Source organism: Rhinatrema bivittatum, chromosome 1, assembly GCF_901001135.1.
Source record: "Rhinatrema bivittatum chromosome 1, aRhiBiv1.1, whole genome shotgun sequence".
Lineage (NCBI taxonomy): Eukaryota > Metazoa > Chordata > Amphibia > Gymnophiona > Rhinatrematidae > Rhinatrema > Rhinatrema bivittatum.
The window spans coordinates 221,912,018-221,928,456 of record NC_042615.1 but is presented as its reverse complement, the minus strand read 5'-3'; the positions used below and the strand labels follow the sequence as shown (position 1 = coordinate 221,928,456).

At 41.5% G+C, this 16,439-nt stretch overlaps 1 protein-coding gene across 1 annotated transcript in view; it reads left to right on the top strand.

Annotated features, from left to right (window-relative positions):
- The window catches only part of HTT (huntingtin), a 797,032-nt gene that overhangs the window by 701,072 nt on the left and 79,521 nt on the right, over positions 1-16,439 (top strand). Inside the window, exons 60-61 of the mRNA XM_029606726.1 lie at positions 10,232-10,387; positions 13,299-13,489. Of these exons, the coding sequence (XP_029462586.1) occupies positions 10,232-10,387; positions 13,299-13,489 (347 nt within the window). The remainder of the gene's footprint in view (positions 1-10,231; positions 10,388-13,298; positions 13,490-16,439) is intronic.

The following is a 16,439-nucleotide window of genomic DNA, read 5'->3' as shown; positions in this document are numbered from 1 at the left end:
ATAGACAAGGCGGGATTAATCGCAAAGAAAACAATATTGGTGATGTGGATAGGACGCGAAACACCAACTTTTGCCCAATGGGAAAATAGAATGATAAGGCTACTAAATTTTTAATATCTTTCAGCAAAATCCCTTTCTACCACTAAACGAGACCATGCTGTGCATATGGCAAACTTTTATTGATGATTTATCTACAATACTAAAGAACGTAATCTTAAATCTATAATTCAGTAATGCTCTTTGATTTTGAATTTTTATTTGCTCCCTCATACTTTATCTTCTTATTTTGTTTTTGCCTTATTTCTTCTTCTCTTTGGATTCCTTACTGTTGGACTAAAATTGATAGATAAGAGGGGTGGGTAAGAGATCCTAAAAAGGGATGCGATTGGAGGGGGGGGGGGGGTAAAAAAACAAGGGGTGTGTAGTAACAATCTCCCCACTGTTTTATGAATGTTATAATTGTGTATTATATATATATTATAATAATAATTTTGGAAGTTGTTCTTTGTACTCCTTGTGACAAAATCTAATAAACACATAAAAACATACATTAAAAAAAAGCATAAAATCTTCAGCATTTTAAAATCGTGGATAGCGTTAAACAACCAGGTCTTTTTACCTTTTCTAAAAAGTTTAATATCTTTCTCTTCTCTAAGCCTCAGTGGAAGTGTATTCCAAAAAATCCTCCAACTGAACCAAGACATGTTGCTCAATAAGTTTTGTCAGTGTGGGAAGATTAGAAACCGGCCTAAAGTTAGACAAATCTTTGGAGGATAACTTAATATCTTTTTGAATCTGTCTAATAGTAGCCACTTTTAATTGAGATGGTAAAGTTCCCTCCATTAGTGACGCATTAACTGTCGACCTAATTAACTCATAAGAATCATGCCTTAAATTTCTAATTAAATAAAAAGGACAAGGATCTAGATAAGACAAAGTTGATTTTAGGTGATCAGTTATACTAGTTATTTCCCTCGATGAAACGGTTCTAAAAACAGATCATTTCTCTTCAACATTCAATCCTATAAGTACAACGTCATCACTCATACACCCTACTCGGACATTAGCACAAATTTTGGCAACCTTGTCCGTCAATCAGCTAACTCTTCATAGGAAGGATAATCCTTTACATCGATAACTTGACCAGAGGTTAACTTTCGAACAGTAGCAAACAGAATCATAGGGCAGCTCACAGCCTTCTCAAATCACTTTGGCATAATATTCCCTTAGACTTTCTTACACATTGACTTATTTTTTTATTTTTTATTTAGCATTTTTCTATACCGACCTTCTAAGTATACAGATTTTTTTCTATAGATCTGAGTTTCATCACTTGGATATTTATGCCTTTTTCTTTCAGATCTTCATAACTTCTGCCATTCTAATAATAAAACTCTTGTAAACCAAGGGGCCATTTTATTAGCCGCATGCTTGAAAAACTCTCTAACAGGAGCCACCTGATCAGATGCCCTCCCAAGAGTTGAATTCCAGTTTTCTACTAAACCAGTCATATTTAAATCATGTTTTTCACCCTCCCCTAATTTGTGTCCAACAATTTAAAAATAACTCTGCCTATACTATCCCACAGATACATTTCTTAAATCCGCTGACAGGATCCAGAACTGCTGGTCTCAGTCTGTAGCTTAAACATGAAAAAACAATGAATAGACCATAATATTTTATGGATTTCTAGATCTACTACAAAATCTTTCCATTTTTCAGGACAGCAAAGCCAATCCAGAATATGACCTCCAACATGAGTAGGCATAGAGACCAATTGAGCAAAGTTAGAAGCTTTCATCAAATCCAACAATTCAATACTCTGCCAAGGCATTCTGCTTTCTGCATAAACATTAAAATCTCCCACCAATACTATTTTTTCATACTTTAAATGGTGGGAAAGTAAAAAATCACCCAGAGTCTGAAGATGATTTACAGATTATCCTGGTGGATTATATAGGGCACACAAAATCCAACTCAATATTCTTACAATCAATGCTTCCACTAGGTCAGGGGGAATTACCCCCAAATATTCTACCTTAATTACTGCCTTATAGATAATAAGGCTACCTCCCCCTCTTTTTACTGGGTGTTCATGTTCAATATATCGATACCCTAATGGGCATAGCTGATTCAAATAATACAGGGGGGGAGGGTATCAGGATATGATAGACAATGCTGGGGAGGAGCAGGCTGTCGTGGTACATGTGGGCACCAACGACATAGGATAATGTGGGAGAGAGGTTCTGGAAGCCAAATTTAGGATTTTAGGTAGAAAGCTGAAATCCAGAACCTCCAGGGTGGCATTCTTCAAAATACTTCCTGTTCCACCTGCAGGTCCTCAGAGGCAGGCAGAGCTCTAGAGTTTCAATGCTTGGATGAGACGATGGTGCAGGGAAGAGGGATTCAGTTTTGTAAGGAACTGGGAAAACGTTTGGGGAAGGAGTGACTTTTCCGAAAGGATGGGCTCCACCTTAATCAGAGTGGAACCAAGCTTCTGGCACTAACTTTTAAAAAGGAGATAGAGCAGCTTTTAAATTAGAACAAGGGGGGAAGCCGACAGTCTCTCAGCAGTGCATGGTTCAGAGAAATGTATCCTTGAAGGATACTAATGAAACAGGAGAGTTAGGGCATCCCAACAGAGAGGTTCCAGTAAAAACAAACGTAATCCATGTGCCTATATGTAAAAAATCACCTGAGCTAAAGATTTCCAAATTATCTCTAAGAACTGAAAAGCAGGTTGTTAATACAAACAAAAAACACACTTTGAAATGTCTATATGCCAAAGCCAGAAGTTTAAGAAGTAAGATGGGAGAGTTAGAGTGTATAGCAGTAAATGATGAGATTGACATAATTGGCATCACAGAGACCTGGTGGAAGGAAGATAACCAATGGGACAGTGCTACATCAGGGTACAAATTATATCGCAATGATACGGAGGATCAACTTGGTGGGGGTGTGGCACTTTGTCCGGGAGGGTATTGAATCCAACAGGATAAAGATCATACATGAGACTAAATGCTCAGTAGAATCTATATGGGTATAAATCCCATGTGTGTTGGGTAAGAGTATTGTGATAGGAGTATATTACCGTCCTCCTGGACAAAATGGTCAAACAGATGATGAAAAGCTAAGAGAAATCAGGAAAGCTAACCAATTTGGCAGTGCAATAATAATGGGAGATTTTAATTACCTCAATATTGACTGGGTAAATGTAACATCATGAATTGCTAGAGACATAACGTTCCTGGGTGTAATAAATGACTGCTTCATGGAGCAATTGGTTCAGGAACCAACAAGAGAGGGATCTATTTTAGATTTAATTCTTAGTGGAACGCAGGATTTGGTGACAGATGGTAATGGGGGTGGGGCCACTTGGCAATAGTGATCATAACATGATCAAATTGAAACTAATAACTGGAAGGGGGACTAAGTAAATTTACCGCTCTAATACATTTTCAAAAGGTAAACTTTGATAAAATGAGGAAAATAGTTAGAAAAAACTGAAAGGTGCAGCTGCAAAGGTTAAAAGTGTTGAACAGGCATAGACATGGTTTAAAAATAGAATCCTAGACGTGTAGTCAGGTGAATTCCATGCATTAAGAAAGGTGGAAGGAAGGAAAAACGATTACGACATGGTTAAAAGGTGAGGTGAAAGACTATTTTAGCCAAAAAAAACATCCTTCAAAAATTGGAAAAAGGATCCATCTGAAGAAAATAGGATAAAGAATAAGCATTGTCAAGTTAAGTGTAAAACTTTGATAAGACAGGTGAAGAGAGAATTTGAACTGAAGTTGGCCATAGAATCAAAAACTCATAATAAAAACTTTTAAAAATATATCTGAAGCAAGAAAACTGTGAGGGAGTCGGTTGGACCATTAGAAGATGGAGGGGTTAAAGGGGCTTTTAGGGGGAAGATAAGGCCATTGCAGAAAAGACTAAATTAATTATTTGCTTCTGTGTTTACTAATTGAGGATGTTGGGGAGATACCAGTTCCGGAGATGGTTTTCAAGGGTGATGAGTCAGATGAGCTGAACCAAATCACTGTGAACCTGGAAGATGTAGTAGGCCAGATTGACAAACTAAAGATTAGAAAATCACCTGGACCAGATGGTATTCATCCTAGGGTACTGAAGGAACTCAAAAATGAAATTTCTGATCTATTAGTTCAAATTTGTAACCTATCATTAAAATCATCTATTGTACCTGAAGACTGGAGAGTTGCCAGTGTAACCCCAATATTTAAAAAGGGCTCTAGGGGCGATTCGGGAAACTATAGACCAGTGAGCCTAAATTCAGTGCCGGGAAAAATAGTGGAAACTATTCTAAAGATCAAAATCGTAGAGCATATAGAAAGCCATGGTTTAATGGAACACAGTCAACATGGATTTACTCATGGAAAGCCTTGCCAAACAAATCTGCTTCATTTATTTGAAGGGGTAAATAAACATGTGGATAAAGGTGAACCAGTAGATGTAGTGTATTTGGATTTTTAGAAGGCATTTGACAAAGTCCCTCATGAGAGGCTTCTAAGAAAACTAAAAAGTCATGGGATAGGCGATGTCCTTGTGTGGATTACAAACTGATTAAAAGACAGGAAACAGAGTAGGATTAAATGGTCAATTTTCTCAGTGGAGGCTTGCTTGAGTGGATCGGGAATAATTCCCGAGGAAAGTGAGGAATTGATTAAATCAGCAATGGGTTTTGCTATGGTGCTGGGAATAGATATTATTTATTTATTTAGCACTTTTCTATATTGACATTCATGAATAGACATATCACATCGGTTTACATCGAACCAAGGTTAAACAAATTATTATTACATCGAACAAGGGATACATCGAACAAGAATAACATCAACAAGGGATGTATAGGAACACTAGAGTACAAGGTTAGCAACAATCAGTAAAAGCATAATTGTGAGATTAAGTTTAGCAACACTAGAGCATGAGGTTAGCCTCCAACACTAAATGCATAACTATGAGAAATAATGGCGGCTCATAGCAAGGAAACAAAGTATGTAAGTCAATTCGGTTACCCGGTCAGTAAATATATACCGACCAGAGGCACCTTATGGTCTGGTAATGGGAGGGTTATAGAGGGGTAGAACCATGCAGAAGATCGATTAGAACATGAGGCTTGGAGACAACAGAAATAATACTTAAGATCAAGAACGTGCTCAGAATGGATGAAGAAATAGGGTCCGCGAGAGGCTATCTGTTCTTTAGGGGAACGCTTGTTTGAATAACCACGTCTTTAGCTTTTTCCTGAAGGTCCGTGGGCAAGGTTCCTGGCGGATGTCTGACGGAAGGGCGTTCCATTGGGAGGGACCAGCTGTGGAGAAGGCACGTTTCCTTAGTGAGGACTTGGCAGGCGGAGCGTACAGAGTGTCTTTGTAAGCTGTTCTGATTGGTCTAGAGGAGGTGTGGTGGCGTAGGGAGATATTGAGCTGAAGAGAGGACTGGTTGTGAATGGTCTTGTGTATCATGGTGAGGACTTTGTGGAGGATTCTGAATTTAATGGGGAGCCAGTGTAGCGACTTAAGGGTGGGCGTGATGTGCTCTCCTCTGCTGGTATTGGTCAGGATCTTTGCCGCAGTGTTCTGAAGCATCTGTAAAGGTCTAGTGGTGTTTATGGGGAGGCCTAGGAGGAGAGAGTTGCAGTAATCCATTTTGGAGAATATGGTGGCTTGGAGTACTGTCCAGAAGTCATGTAGGTGTAGTAGATGTCTCAACTTTTTTAGGATTTGTAGTTTTATTTATTTATTTATTTTTAATTTTTATATACCGATATTCTTGTAAGAACTACAAATCACTCCGGTTTACATACAACATTGAAATGCCCAAACAGAGTAGGGGCTTTACATAGAACAATAGAACAAAATACCAATTAAACATAGTAATATTATAAAAAAGTGTAAATACAGAATACAGTATAAATACAGTTTGTAGAAACATTCTTTTGTGGTGGTGTTGACAAATTTTTTTAGGTTCAGTCGGTTGTCCAGAATTACGCCAAGGTCTCTCGCGTGGGTAATGGGGGTCGTTAAGGTCGTGGGGAGATGGTAGATTGCTGGATTGTTGTCATCCTGTGTGATGAGAAGGAGCTCGGTTTTGGATGTGTTGAGAATTAAGCTGAGACTGGCAAGAAGGAGGTTGATGGATTGGAGGCAATTGTTTCAGAAAGTGAGGGTTTTGGAGATTGATAGTAGGGCTTTGGTGGGCAATGTGTTGGAGGGGTGTAGGGCAGGTCTCATTTTTTTAAGTATGTTTTCTGTTTCTATAGATGAGGTCAGTTCAAAGGCGTTAAAGGGAGTTAGTGAGGTAGTAGTGATGGGAATGGGAGGGGGGATTGAGGAAGGAAATCGTTGTATGAGTTTAGATACTTTTTTATTGAAGTGGATGACAAGTTTATCACATTTAGTTTGAGTGTCAGAGTCAGTCGGAGTAGTATTAGGTGGCTTGGTGAGCTCAGCGACATAGGAGAATAGAACCTTGGCATTAAATTGTAGGTCGTGTATTCTGCTTGCATAGAAGTCTTTCTTGGTTTTAAGGATAGCAGTACAGTATTTGTGTAGGGCAGTTTTGTAGTTGGCCAGGAGTGATGGGGAGGGGTCTTGGCGCCATTTCTTTTCAAGGTGTCTTAGCGCATGTTTAAGGGTCTTGAGATCGGGAGTGTACCAGGGTTTATTAGCGGTTTCGGAAGTGTGAATGGCTTTTGTGATGAGGCGGCATAAGGAGTTAGCAACATTAGAAGTGATCTCATTCCAGGATGCGAAGGCCATTTCAGTATCAGTGCAGTCAAGCTTCTTTAAGCTGTGGGAGAGGGATGAGATAAGGTCGTCTCTGCCACATAGTTTCCTGAAATGAATAGCTTTGTTGGAGGGGAGGTTGTGGTGAGTGCAGTTAATCAGGAGGGTGGTTGTTAGTAGAGCATGGTCAGACCAGGGTATATGAGTACAGGATAGGGCAGCGTTGGGTTGGAAGCAGGAGTTGATGAATATTAGATCAAGGGTGTGACCAGCTTTATGGATGGGAGAGTGTTTACTATTTGGGTGAAGCCCGTGGCCTTGAGGGAGAAAAGGAAGGCTTTGCAAGAGGGAATGCAGGTGGTGGCATCAACATGGAGGTTGAAGTCCCCAAGGATGATGGCGGGGCTGTCAAGATCAATGTTTTGCATTAGAAGTTCAATGAAGGGTGAGGGATTGTTGTCGAGGACTCCAGGGGGAGTGTATATGAGACAAATTTGAAGGAGGGAAGACTTGAATAGGCCAGCTTCTATTTTAGGAATAGTGTTTGCAGGAAGCGATGAACATTTCAGTTCTCTTTTTGCTGCTAGGAGGCTTCCTCTTCCTGTTGGTTGAGGTAATGAGAATATGTCGTAGCTATGAATGGGTAATTGGTTCAATAGGACAGTGTGTGTTTCCTTAAGCCAGGTTTCAGTGAGGGCGAGTATGTCAGGATTAGAGTTGAGTAGGATGTCGTTGAGAATAGGTATTTTTTTTTAGAGATAGATTGAGAGTTGCAGAGTAGTAGGGTGAAGGTTGTCAGGTCAAGAAACTGTGTGAAGGGCGAAAGCATGATGGGGAGTAAATTTCGGTAGCGTGGGGAATGTAAGTTACTTAGTTGCTTCCTGTGGTAGTGGGACCAACGGTTGAGGATAGGGTGAGTGAGCATGATGGATGTCACGGGAATGCAGAAGGATACTTATGAGATAGGCGGGGATAGGGATGGGAAGGGAGGGGGTTTGCTCATTACCTCCTCTAGGGGAGGTAATGAGCAAACCAGGGGATCCCAACGGTGGGGGAGAGATCATACATGGGGAAGAGTTCATCCCTTTTCCCCCACCAGATTTCTTCTCTGTGCTCCACCAGGCTCAAACTACCATCCCCTGTTCTCTCTCTCTCTCTCGCCCCCCTGCACCCTAGGAAGCCCACCACAAGGCTTGAACCCCTCCCCTGAGTGCTGTCTCTCTGCACCCCCCCCCAGTTCTCTCCCCTCACCCTAGCAAGAGCCCCCAGCTTTCTTTCTGTCTGTCCTCACTCAGACTTGACTCCTGGAGGGGGAGGGGAGGGGCAGACAGACCCCCTATTTTTTTCCTTTGTCCCAGCAAGACATCCTAGCTTTCTATCTGCCGCCCCCTCTTTAGCAAGACTCTCAGCTATCTCTTACCTTGCCCAAAGCTTGCTGTTTACCATGCTGTTTCAGGCTCCACCAGACCCCTATTTCTCCCTGCTTTGTTTGGGTCGCGTAGATCAAGAGCAATGCTGCAGGCTCATCTTTTCTGGCCTGTGTGGGCCAATGCAGACTCTTCCAACTCCTTTCCAGTTCACAGAGGCCAGCCCACCACTGTCACTTCCAGTTGACACTAAGACTATTCCTTCTTCTCTTCCAACCTGCACAGGCCTCCACCCCCTTTGCTGCTGCCTCCTGATCTCTGCACCTAATTCTGTGAGTAAATGTAGAATTCTGTATTGGAGAGGAATTCTGCCAAATTCTGCACAATGCAGAATTCCCCCAGAAGTAAAACTCTTGTGAACTCAAGTGCCTGATCTGGAAGATCATATTTTTGGTGGCAATTTCTTCAGCCCATAGTCTAGATCCTAGTGACTTAACCACCTTCTACTAATTTAATCATAATATAGTACTGCTGCATAGGCATCCCAAGTTCCTGCCTAATTTTCATATTAACTAGTCTGTCATTCTACCAGCATTTTTTCCCAGGCCCTGCACAGTTTGGATATCCTCCTTTATCAAAGAGATTTGAAAGGCTGCAGTGTAAGCTTCTGTTTATATATTTTCTTCCTATTGTTTAGAAACTGACTCCTGACACGTTTGGTCAGTGTGTGCTCCAGGGCCTTTTTGAGGGGTAGAATCCAATTCCATCCCCTCCAAGGCCCCATTCTTTCTATTTTGAATTTCCTTCCTTAAAAAAGGACAAAACAGAATAGTGTTTTGCCCACAAAAAAATGCTTTTTCACATATGTTGGTGATCTGGTAGTTGTTTGCCTCTCTCTTATTGTAAGGCACACCCTAGTCAAGGTTTCCCATTTGTGTGTCTGATATATCCTGCTTGTCTACTGAGAAAACAAAGATACTTTCAATATAAAAAGTACTGTCTGGAGGCAGCAGGATAAATAGCCATACATACCCTCCACCTTTCCTTTTTGGAGTTGAATTTCACTTTTATATAGGACTGAGGTGACCCTGTATGGGGGGAAAGTCACACGCCTGTCATCTAAAGCTTCCTGGGCTTTTCTACAGCTTTTGAGGAAACACTCCTAGTCTGCACAGTTGGATGACTTGGTAGCTCATTGCCCTGTTGTCCCCAGAGAACACTGATTACAGGTAAGCAACTGTGTCTCTTGTAACCATGTGCGCCATTGTGAATGTTGGTAATTGTTTATTAACTTGAGTTGATTTCATTAATCTGATGGTATACACACCAAGAATACAGAGAAAAATCTAACTGGGCTTTAAGATGTGTGAAAGAAGCATGGTTCTCCTTCACTGCTGAGTTTTAGCTTTTTAAACATTCTTTACAGCAAGTGGAGAATGCCTTATGTCAACACTGATTTACTTGCATGTCCTTTTTCAATTTACATGCATAATTTTCCCTTACCAAGAAAATTACGCTTGTAAGTGGAAGAGATAGATGAAAATTATTGGGATTTTTTTTTCCATTTGATGACTTGCAGTGAAGTGGCTGGTGTATTCCCAACTGCTACATCCCCCTTTAATCTCACCAGGAGTTGGTGAAGGGGATGAATGAGGGGAAAAAATGTATGGGTGGCAGGGAGACAGAAGGGAGAGCAGCAGCCTCAAGTACACATACGCACACGTTCACACACGCACACGTTCACACACGCACACGTTCACACACACATGCGCACGCATGCTTGCAGACACTTCCCCCTCACAATAAGCCACCCTCTCACACACATACATTCAGAATCGACCTCTCTCTCTCTCTCTTATGCATAAATGGAAGTTTGTGCTCATTGTAGGGAACACCTTTGGAAATGTGCATGCCTTGCAGTACACCTTTCCAATATTGTTATAGATACATCACACAAAATGGTACCTTCCTTTTCACTTCATTTTCTTCATAAGTCATTTACTTTCAGGGCTATCCTACTATAGTCCCACGGCTGTGTATTTCATCCTAGCCAACCTTTGCTGAAATAGTGGTTTCCATTCTCTGATAACTGTTATGTTTTATTCTTTTCAGCTTCTGGCAGTGTCTGATTTATTCACAGAAAGAAATCAGTTTGAAATGATGTATACAACCCTGACAGAATTACAGAAGCTACATCCGTCTGAGGATGAGATTCTCAACCAGTATCTGACGCCAGCAATCTGCAAAGCAGCTGCAGTCCTCGGAATGGTAGGACAGTCTTCACTGATCTGTGGTAATGCAAGATGTCCAAAGTAGATAAACCACCTATAGTGCTTTTCTACAGCACATTGGATTTTGAATTTTGATTTTTAACTTGTTTTTTCAAAGGCTGCTCAAAGTGGCTTAGAGCATCATTAGAATTCAGGTAGAATTGGACATGTTGGCACTGGAGTCACTGACCACAAATGTACTTCTCAATCATCAGATTTTCCTGGCTGCTTTTAACATCTATTTTGTTCATATAGCATTCAGCTGCTGTGTAGTATTTCCAATCATAAAATGTATGACTATAGTCAATGAGGACTGAAGATTTTTTTTTTCTGTTAGTAAAACAAACCTAAGGTGGCATCTTTGGCCCCAGTCAGGATCCTGGAGCAAGAGGTGACAATGGCAGCAGGCTCAGGAGGAGTAGAAAGCATCTTGGGCCCGAGTCAAGGTCCCCTAATTAGTGGGGAGAAAGATTTGTCTTCAGCCCTGACCAAGGCCTGGGAGGCAGCAGAATGGGAACTGAAGAAGATTGAGAGGATTGAGGAAACGGGGGAGAAAGGAGACATGGATGAAAGAGGGACTGTGAGAGGGCTGCATTAGAGGGGACTGGAGGAAGAAAGGTAGGATTGCACCAGAGGGGGAGAGGGGACAGGCAGTGAAGGAGACTGCACCTGGGTGGGTTAGAGAAGAGAGTGAGAGATCTGCATGTGGGGATGGAGAGTAGGGGAGGAGAACGAGAGGGCTGCATGGGTGTAGGGTGGGAGCTGTGCACAAGCCATGTACTTCTTGTTCCTCCTCCCCCAAATAAATGATTAATGAGGGGCATGATTATATGACAGGTGCATGTCTGTCCTGGAGCAATTTTTGAATCCCTGCCCATAGTGAAAAGGATGCTTTCTAATAATAAACGCTGCATCTGCAGTACAGACAACTTTGCTTTCTATGGTGTTGTCTTTGACTATTTATTTATTTATTTATTTATTTATTTAGGATTTTTATATACCGACCTTCTTAATACAAGTATCAAATCAGGTCGGTTTCCAAAGAACAAAACTGTCACGGTTAAGGCGTTACAATAAACAGAGTTTCTGAACATAGGAACATCAATAAATATTACATAGGCAACAGTAACTCAACAAAGTAACGTGGATAAATATGGGTACTGGCTAAATAGGGGTAGTGTAACTTGGGATATACAGTTAATAGAATAATGTGTAGATGGGCGCAAACATGAGTAGTGCAAGAGCTCGACGAACTAATGCATCAACAGAAGAGTGTATTCAATACAGGTGGACTGTCCAGATCATGGGTGGTCGAGGAGCTTGTGGTGGACTATTTTGTTCTTTGACCGGTGTCAGAATGTTCTTGTGATTCTGGATAGGCTTGCCGGAAGAGCCATGTTTTTAGGTTTTTCTTAAAAGTTAGATGGCAAGTCTCTTGGCGTAGATCCGGCGGTAATGAGTTCCAGAGAGTGGGCCCGGCTGTGGAGAGTGCTCGTTTTGTAAGTGAAGTTTTCATCGGGGGAGCATATAAGGAACCTTTGTAGTTGTATCTGATGGGTCTTTGTGATGTATGAGGGCAGAGTTGCGAGTTTAGATTTAGATGGGCGATGCCCATAATATCCTTGTGAATCATTGATAGTGTCTTGAAGGTAATTCTGGCTTTTATAGGAAGCCAGTGAAGGCTGTGAAGAATAGGTGTGATGTGGGCTCTTTTATTTGTGTTGGTGAGTAGCCTCACTGCAGCGTTCTGCACCATCTGTAAGGGTTTTGTAGATAAGAGCGGGAGACCTAGCAGTAAAGAGTTGCAGTAGTCTAACTTAGACAGAATTATAGATTGGACTACTAGACGGAAGTCACTAAAGTGGAGGAGTGGTTTCAGATTTTTTAGCACTAGTTTTTGTAGTGAATTTGATTGTTCCCCCTCTCTTTAGATCTGAATCCCCCAAAAGGATTAAGCTACTTTTTTGTCAAACAAGTGAGATTTCACTCTGTGTGCATCTAGACAGATTATTATTTTCGCTTGGCTTAGTAGTTCCTGGTTCTCCTTTTTCTTCCAGTTCAGTGAGACCCAATTTTTGAATTCTGACACCATGAGCGGTCATTCTCAACTACCTGGGGATTTTTCCCCTATCTCCACTGTTCATTATAGCAACAGTCCTGAGATCAGGAGCCAAGCACTAGGGCTTCTTCCAGATCCCTGTATCATGGATTCTAAATTTGGCCACCAGGTGTCAGTCTTAACAATGGCCATGGCTCCCTCCCCCCAAGGGCTGTAAACACTGCCTCAGCAGCATCCCCAGCCCTGGTTGAACTGGGCAGGGACAGCTCAAGGCAATCTGCCACCTGAGGCGAGGGTTGAGAATAGCGCTCCACCCCACTCCGCCCTGCCCCCTGCACCCCCCATCCCGCTTTCCTTCAGCCACCACCGGCCTGGTCTCCAGTGGTGGCGGCCCAAAGCAGCATCCCTCCTCTCTTCTACCACCACAGGCCTGGGTTGGCAGCCGTGGTAGGGGCAGGCAGTGTGAGGCGGATGCCACAATGACATTCTGAGAGGGGCATTTTTTGCTGCCTCAGAATTCTGCCACCTGAAGCAACCGCCTCACCCTGCTTCATTATAAAACTGCCCCTGGAATTGGGGTGTGGAAAGCCCAATCCGGTAGTCAAACCAGGGACCTTCTGCAGGGCAGTAAGCCACAGGGCCAGCCCTCTAGACAGATTTAAATCTTGATGTATTTAAACATCAGTAGATGCCACCACACTTCTTTGCACTCTTCTCTTTAATAATGTACTACTTTATGTTTCTGCAGGCCTGAAGCATCGATGAGCATCCGAAAGACGCTTTAAGTATTCAGGAATGTTGAACTGGATCCCTACTGCTCTTATTTGTGTTTGTTGTTTATGTGCATTAGGAGAAGGCTGTAGCAGAAGCAGTAAGTCGTATGCTGGAGACAACCCTGCGTAGTACCCATATGCCCAGCCGGATTGGAGCTCTGCATGGAGTCCTCTATGTCCTGGAGTGTGACCTGCTTGATGAAACAGCAAAACAGCTTATTCCAGTTATTAGCGATTATTTGCTGTCCAACCTGAGAGGCATAGCACAGTAAGGCCCCCATGGCATTGGATTTATTTTCTTTCTGTTACATAGCAGATGGCAGTGGATAAGAATCAATTGGACCTCCTAGTCTATCCATTTATTCCACTCTGCACTGTTCTAGCTAAGAATATATCTTTCAAGTCATTCACGTTCAGCTGCCTGCAGGAAACCTCTCATATTCAAGTCACTTAGGTTTATTGCCTTCCCTCTTAATTCTGTTATTTTCAGTAGATAAGCATACAATTTAACTCAAAATTTAGTCACAGCCCTGATTCTACTACTGTTCTTTAATATCTGTCTCTAGAATGGTTTGTATTCTCACAGGACAAGCAGGATGGTAGTCCTCACATATGGATGACATCATCAGGATGGAGCCCAATCATGGTACACTAATGAAACAGGAGAGTTAGGGCATGCCAACAGAGAGGTTCAATTAAAAGCAAACATAGTCCATGTGCCTATATGTAAAAAATCACCGAAGCTGATGATTTCCGAATTATCAACTAACAACTGAAAAGCAGGTTGTTAATACAAACAAAAAAAATTTTTGAAATGTCTATATGCCAATGCCAGAAGTCTAAGAAGTAAGATGGGAGAGTTAGATTGTATAGCAGCAAATGATGAGATTGACATAATTGGCATCACAGAGATTTGGTGGAAGGAAGATAACCAATGGGACAGTGCTATATCAGGGTACAAATTATATCGCAATGATAGGGAGGATCAACTTGGTGGGGGTGTGGCACTTTATGTCCGGGAGGGTGTAGAGTCCAACAGGATAAAGATCATACAAGAGACTAAATGCTCAGAATCTATATGGGTAGAAATCCCATCTGTGGTAGTTAAGAGTACAGTGATAGGAGTATACTACCGTCCACCTAGACAAAATGGTCAGACAGATGATGAAATGCTAAGAGAAATCAGGGAAGCAAACCAATTTGGCAGTGCAATAATAATGGGAGATTTCAATTACCCCAATATTGACTGGGTAAATGTAACATCAGGACTTGCTAGAGACATAAAGTTCCTGGATATAATAAATGACTGCTTCATGGAGCAATTGGCTCAGCAACCAACAAGAGAGGGAGCTATTTTAGATTTAATTCTTAGTGGAACACAGGATTTGGTGAGAGAGATAACGGTGGTAGGGCCACTTGGCAACAGTGATCATAACATGATCAAATTTAAACTAATAACTGGAAGGGGGGCAATAAGTAAATCTGCAGCTCTAAAACTAAACTATCAAAAGGGAAACTTTGATAAAATGAGAAAAATAGTTAGAAAAAAACTGAAAGGTGCAGCTGCAAAGGTTAAAAGTATTCAACAGGCATGGACATTGTTTAAAAATACAATCCTAGAGGCGCAGTCCATGTGTATTCCAAACATTAAGAAAGGTGGAAGGAAGGCAAAACGATTACCGTCATGGTTAAAAGGTGAGGTGAAAGAGGCTATTTTAGCCTAAAAAACATCTTTCAAAAACTGGAAGAAGGATCCATCTGAAGAAAATAGGATAAAACGTAAGCAATGTCAAGTTAAGTGTAAAACATTGATAAGACAGGCGAAGAGAGAATTTGAAATGAAGTTGGCCATAGAGGCAAAAACTTATAATAAAAACCTTTTTAAATATATCCGAAGCAAGAAACCTGTGAGGGAGTCGGTTGGACCATTAGATGACCGAGGGGTTAAAGGGGCTCTTGGGGAAGATAAGGCCATTGCAGAAAGACTAAATGAATTCTTTGCTTCTGTGTTTACTAATGAGGATGTTGGGGAGATACCAGTTCCGGAGATGGTTTTCAGGGGTGATGAGTCAGACGAACTAAACGAAATCACTGTGAACCTGGAAGATGTAGTAGGCCAGATTGACAAACTAAAGAGTAGCAAATCACCTGGACCGGATGGAATGCATCCTAGGGTTCTGAAGGAACTCAAAAATGAAATTTCTGATCTATTAGTTAAAATTTGTAACCTATCATTAAAATCATCCATTGTACCCGAAGACTGGAGAGTGGCCAGTGTAACCCCAATATTTAAAAAAGGCTCCAGGGGCGATCCGTGTAACTATAGACCAGTGAGCCTGACTTCCGTGCCGGGAAAAATAGTGGAAACTATTCTCAAGATCAAACTCGTAGAGCATATAGAAAGACTTGGTTTAATGGAACACAGTCAACATGGATTTACCCAAGGTAAGTCTTGCCTAACAAATCTGCTTCATATTTTTGAATGGGGTTAATAAACATGTGGATAAAGGTGAACCAGTAGATGTTAGTGTATTTGGATTTTCAGAAGGCGTTTGACAAAGTCCCTCATCAGAGGCTTCTATGAAAGCTAAAAAGTCATCGGATAGGAGGCGATGTCCTTTCGTGGATTACAAACTGGTTAAAAGACAGCAAACAGAGAGTAGGATTAAATGGTCAATTTTCTCAGTGGAAAAGGGTAAACAGTGGAGTGCCTCAGGGATCTGTACTTGGACTGGTGCTTTTCAATATATATATAAATGATTTGGAAAGTAATACGAGTGAGGTTATCAAATTTGCGGATGATTCAAAATTATTCAGAGTAGTTAAATCACAAGCGGATTGTGATACATTATAGGAGGACCTTGCAAGACTCGAAGATTGGGCATCCAAATGGCAGATGAAATTTAATGTGGACAAGTGCAAGGTGTTGCATATAGGGAAAAAAAACCCTTGCTGTAGTTACACGATGTTAGGTTCCATATTAGGAGCTACCACCCAGGAAAAAGATCTAGGCATCATAGTGGATAATACTTTAAAATCATCGGCTCAGTGTGCTGCAGCAGTCAAAAAAGCAAACAGAATGTTAGGAATTATTAGGAAGGGAATGGTTAATAAAACAGAAAATGTCATAATGCCTCCATATCGCTCAATGGTGAGACCGCACCTTGAATACTGTGTACAATTTTGGTCGCTGCGTCTCAAAAAAGATATAGTTGCGA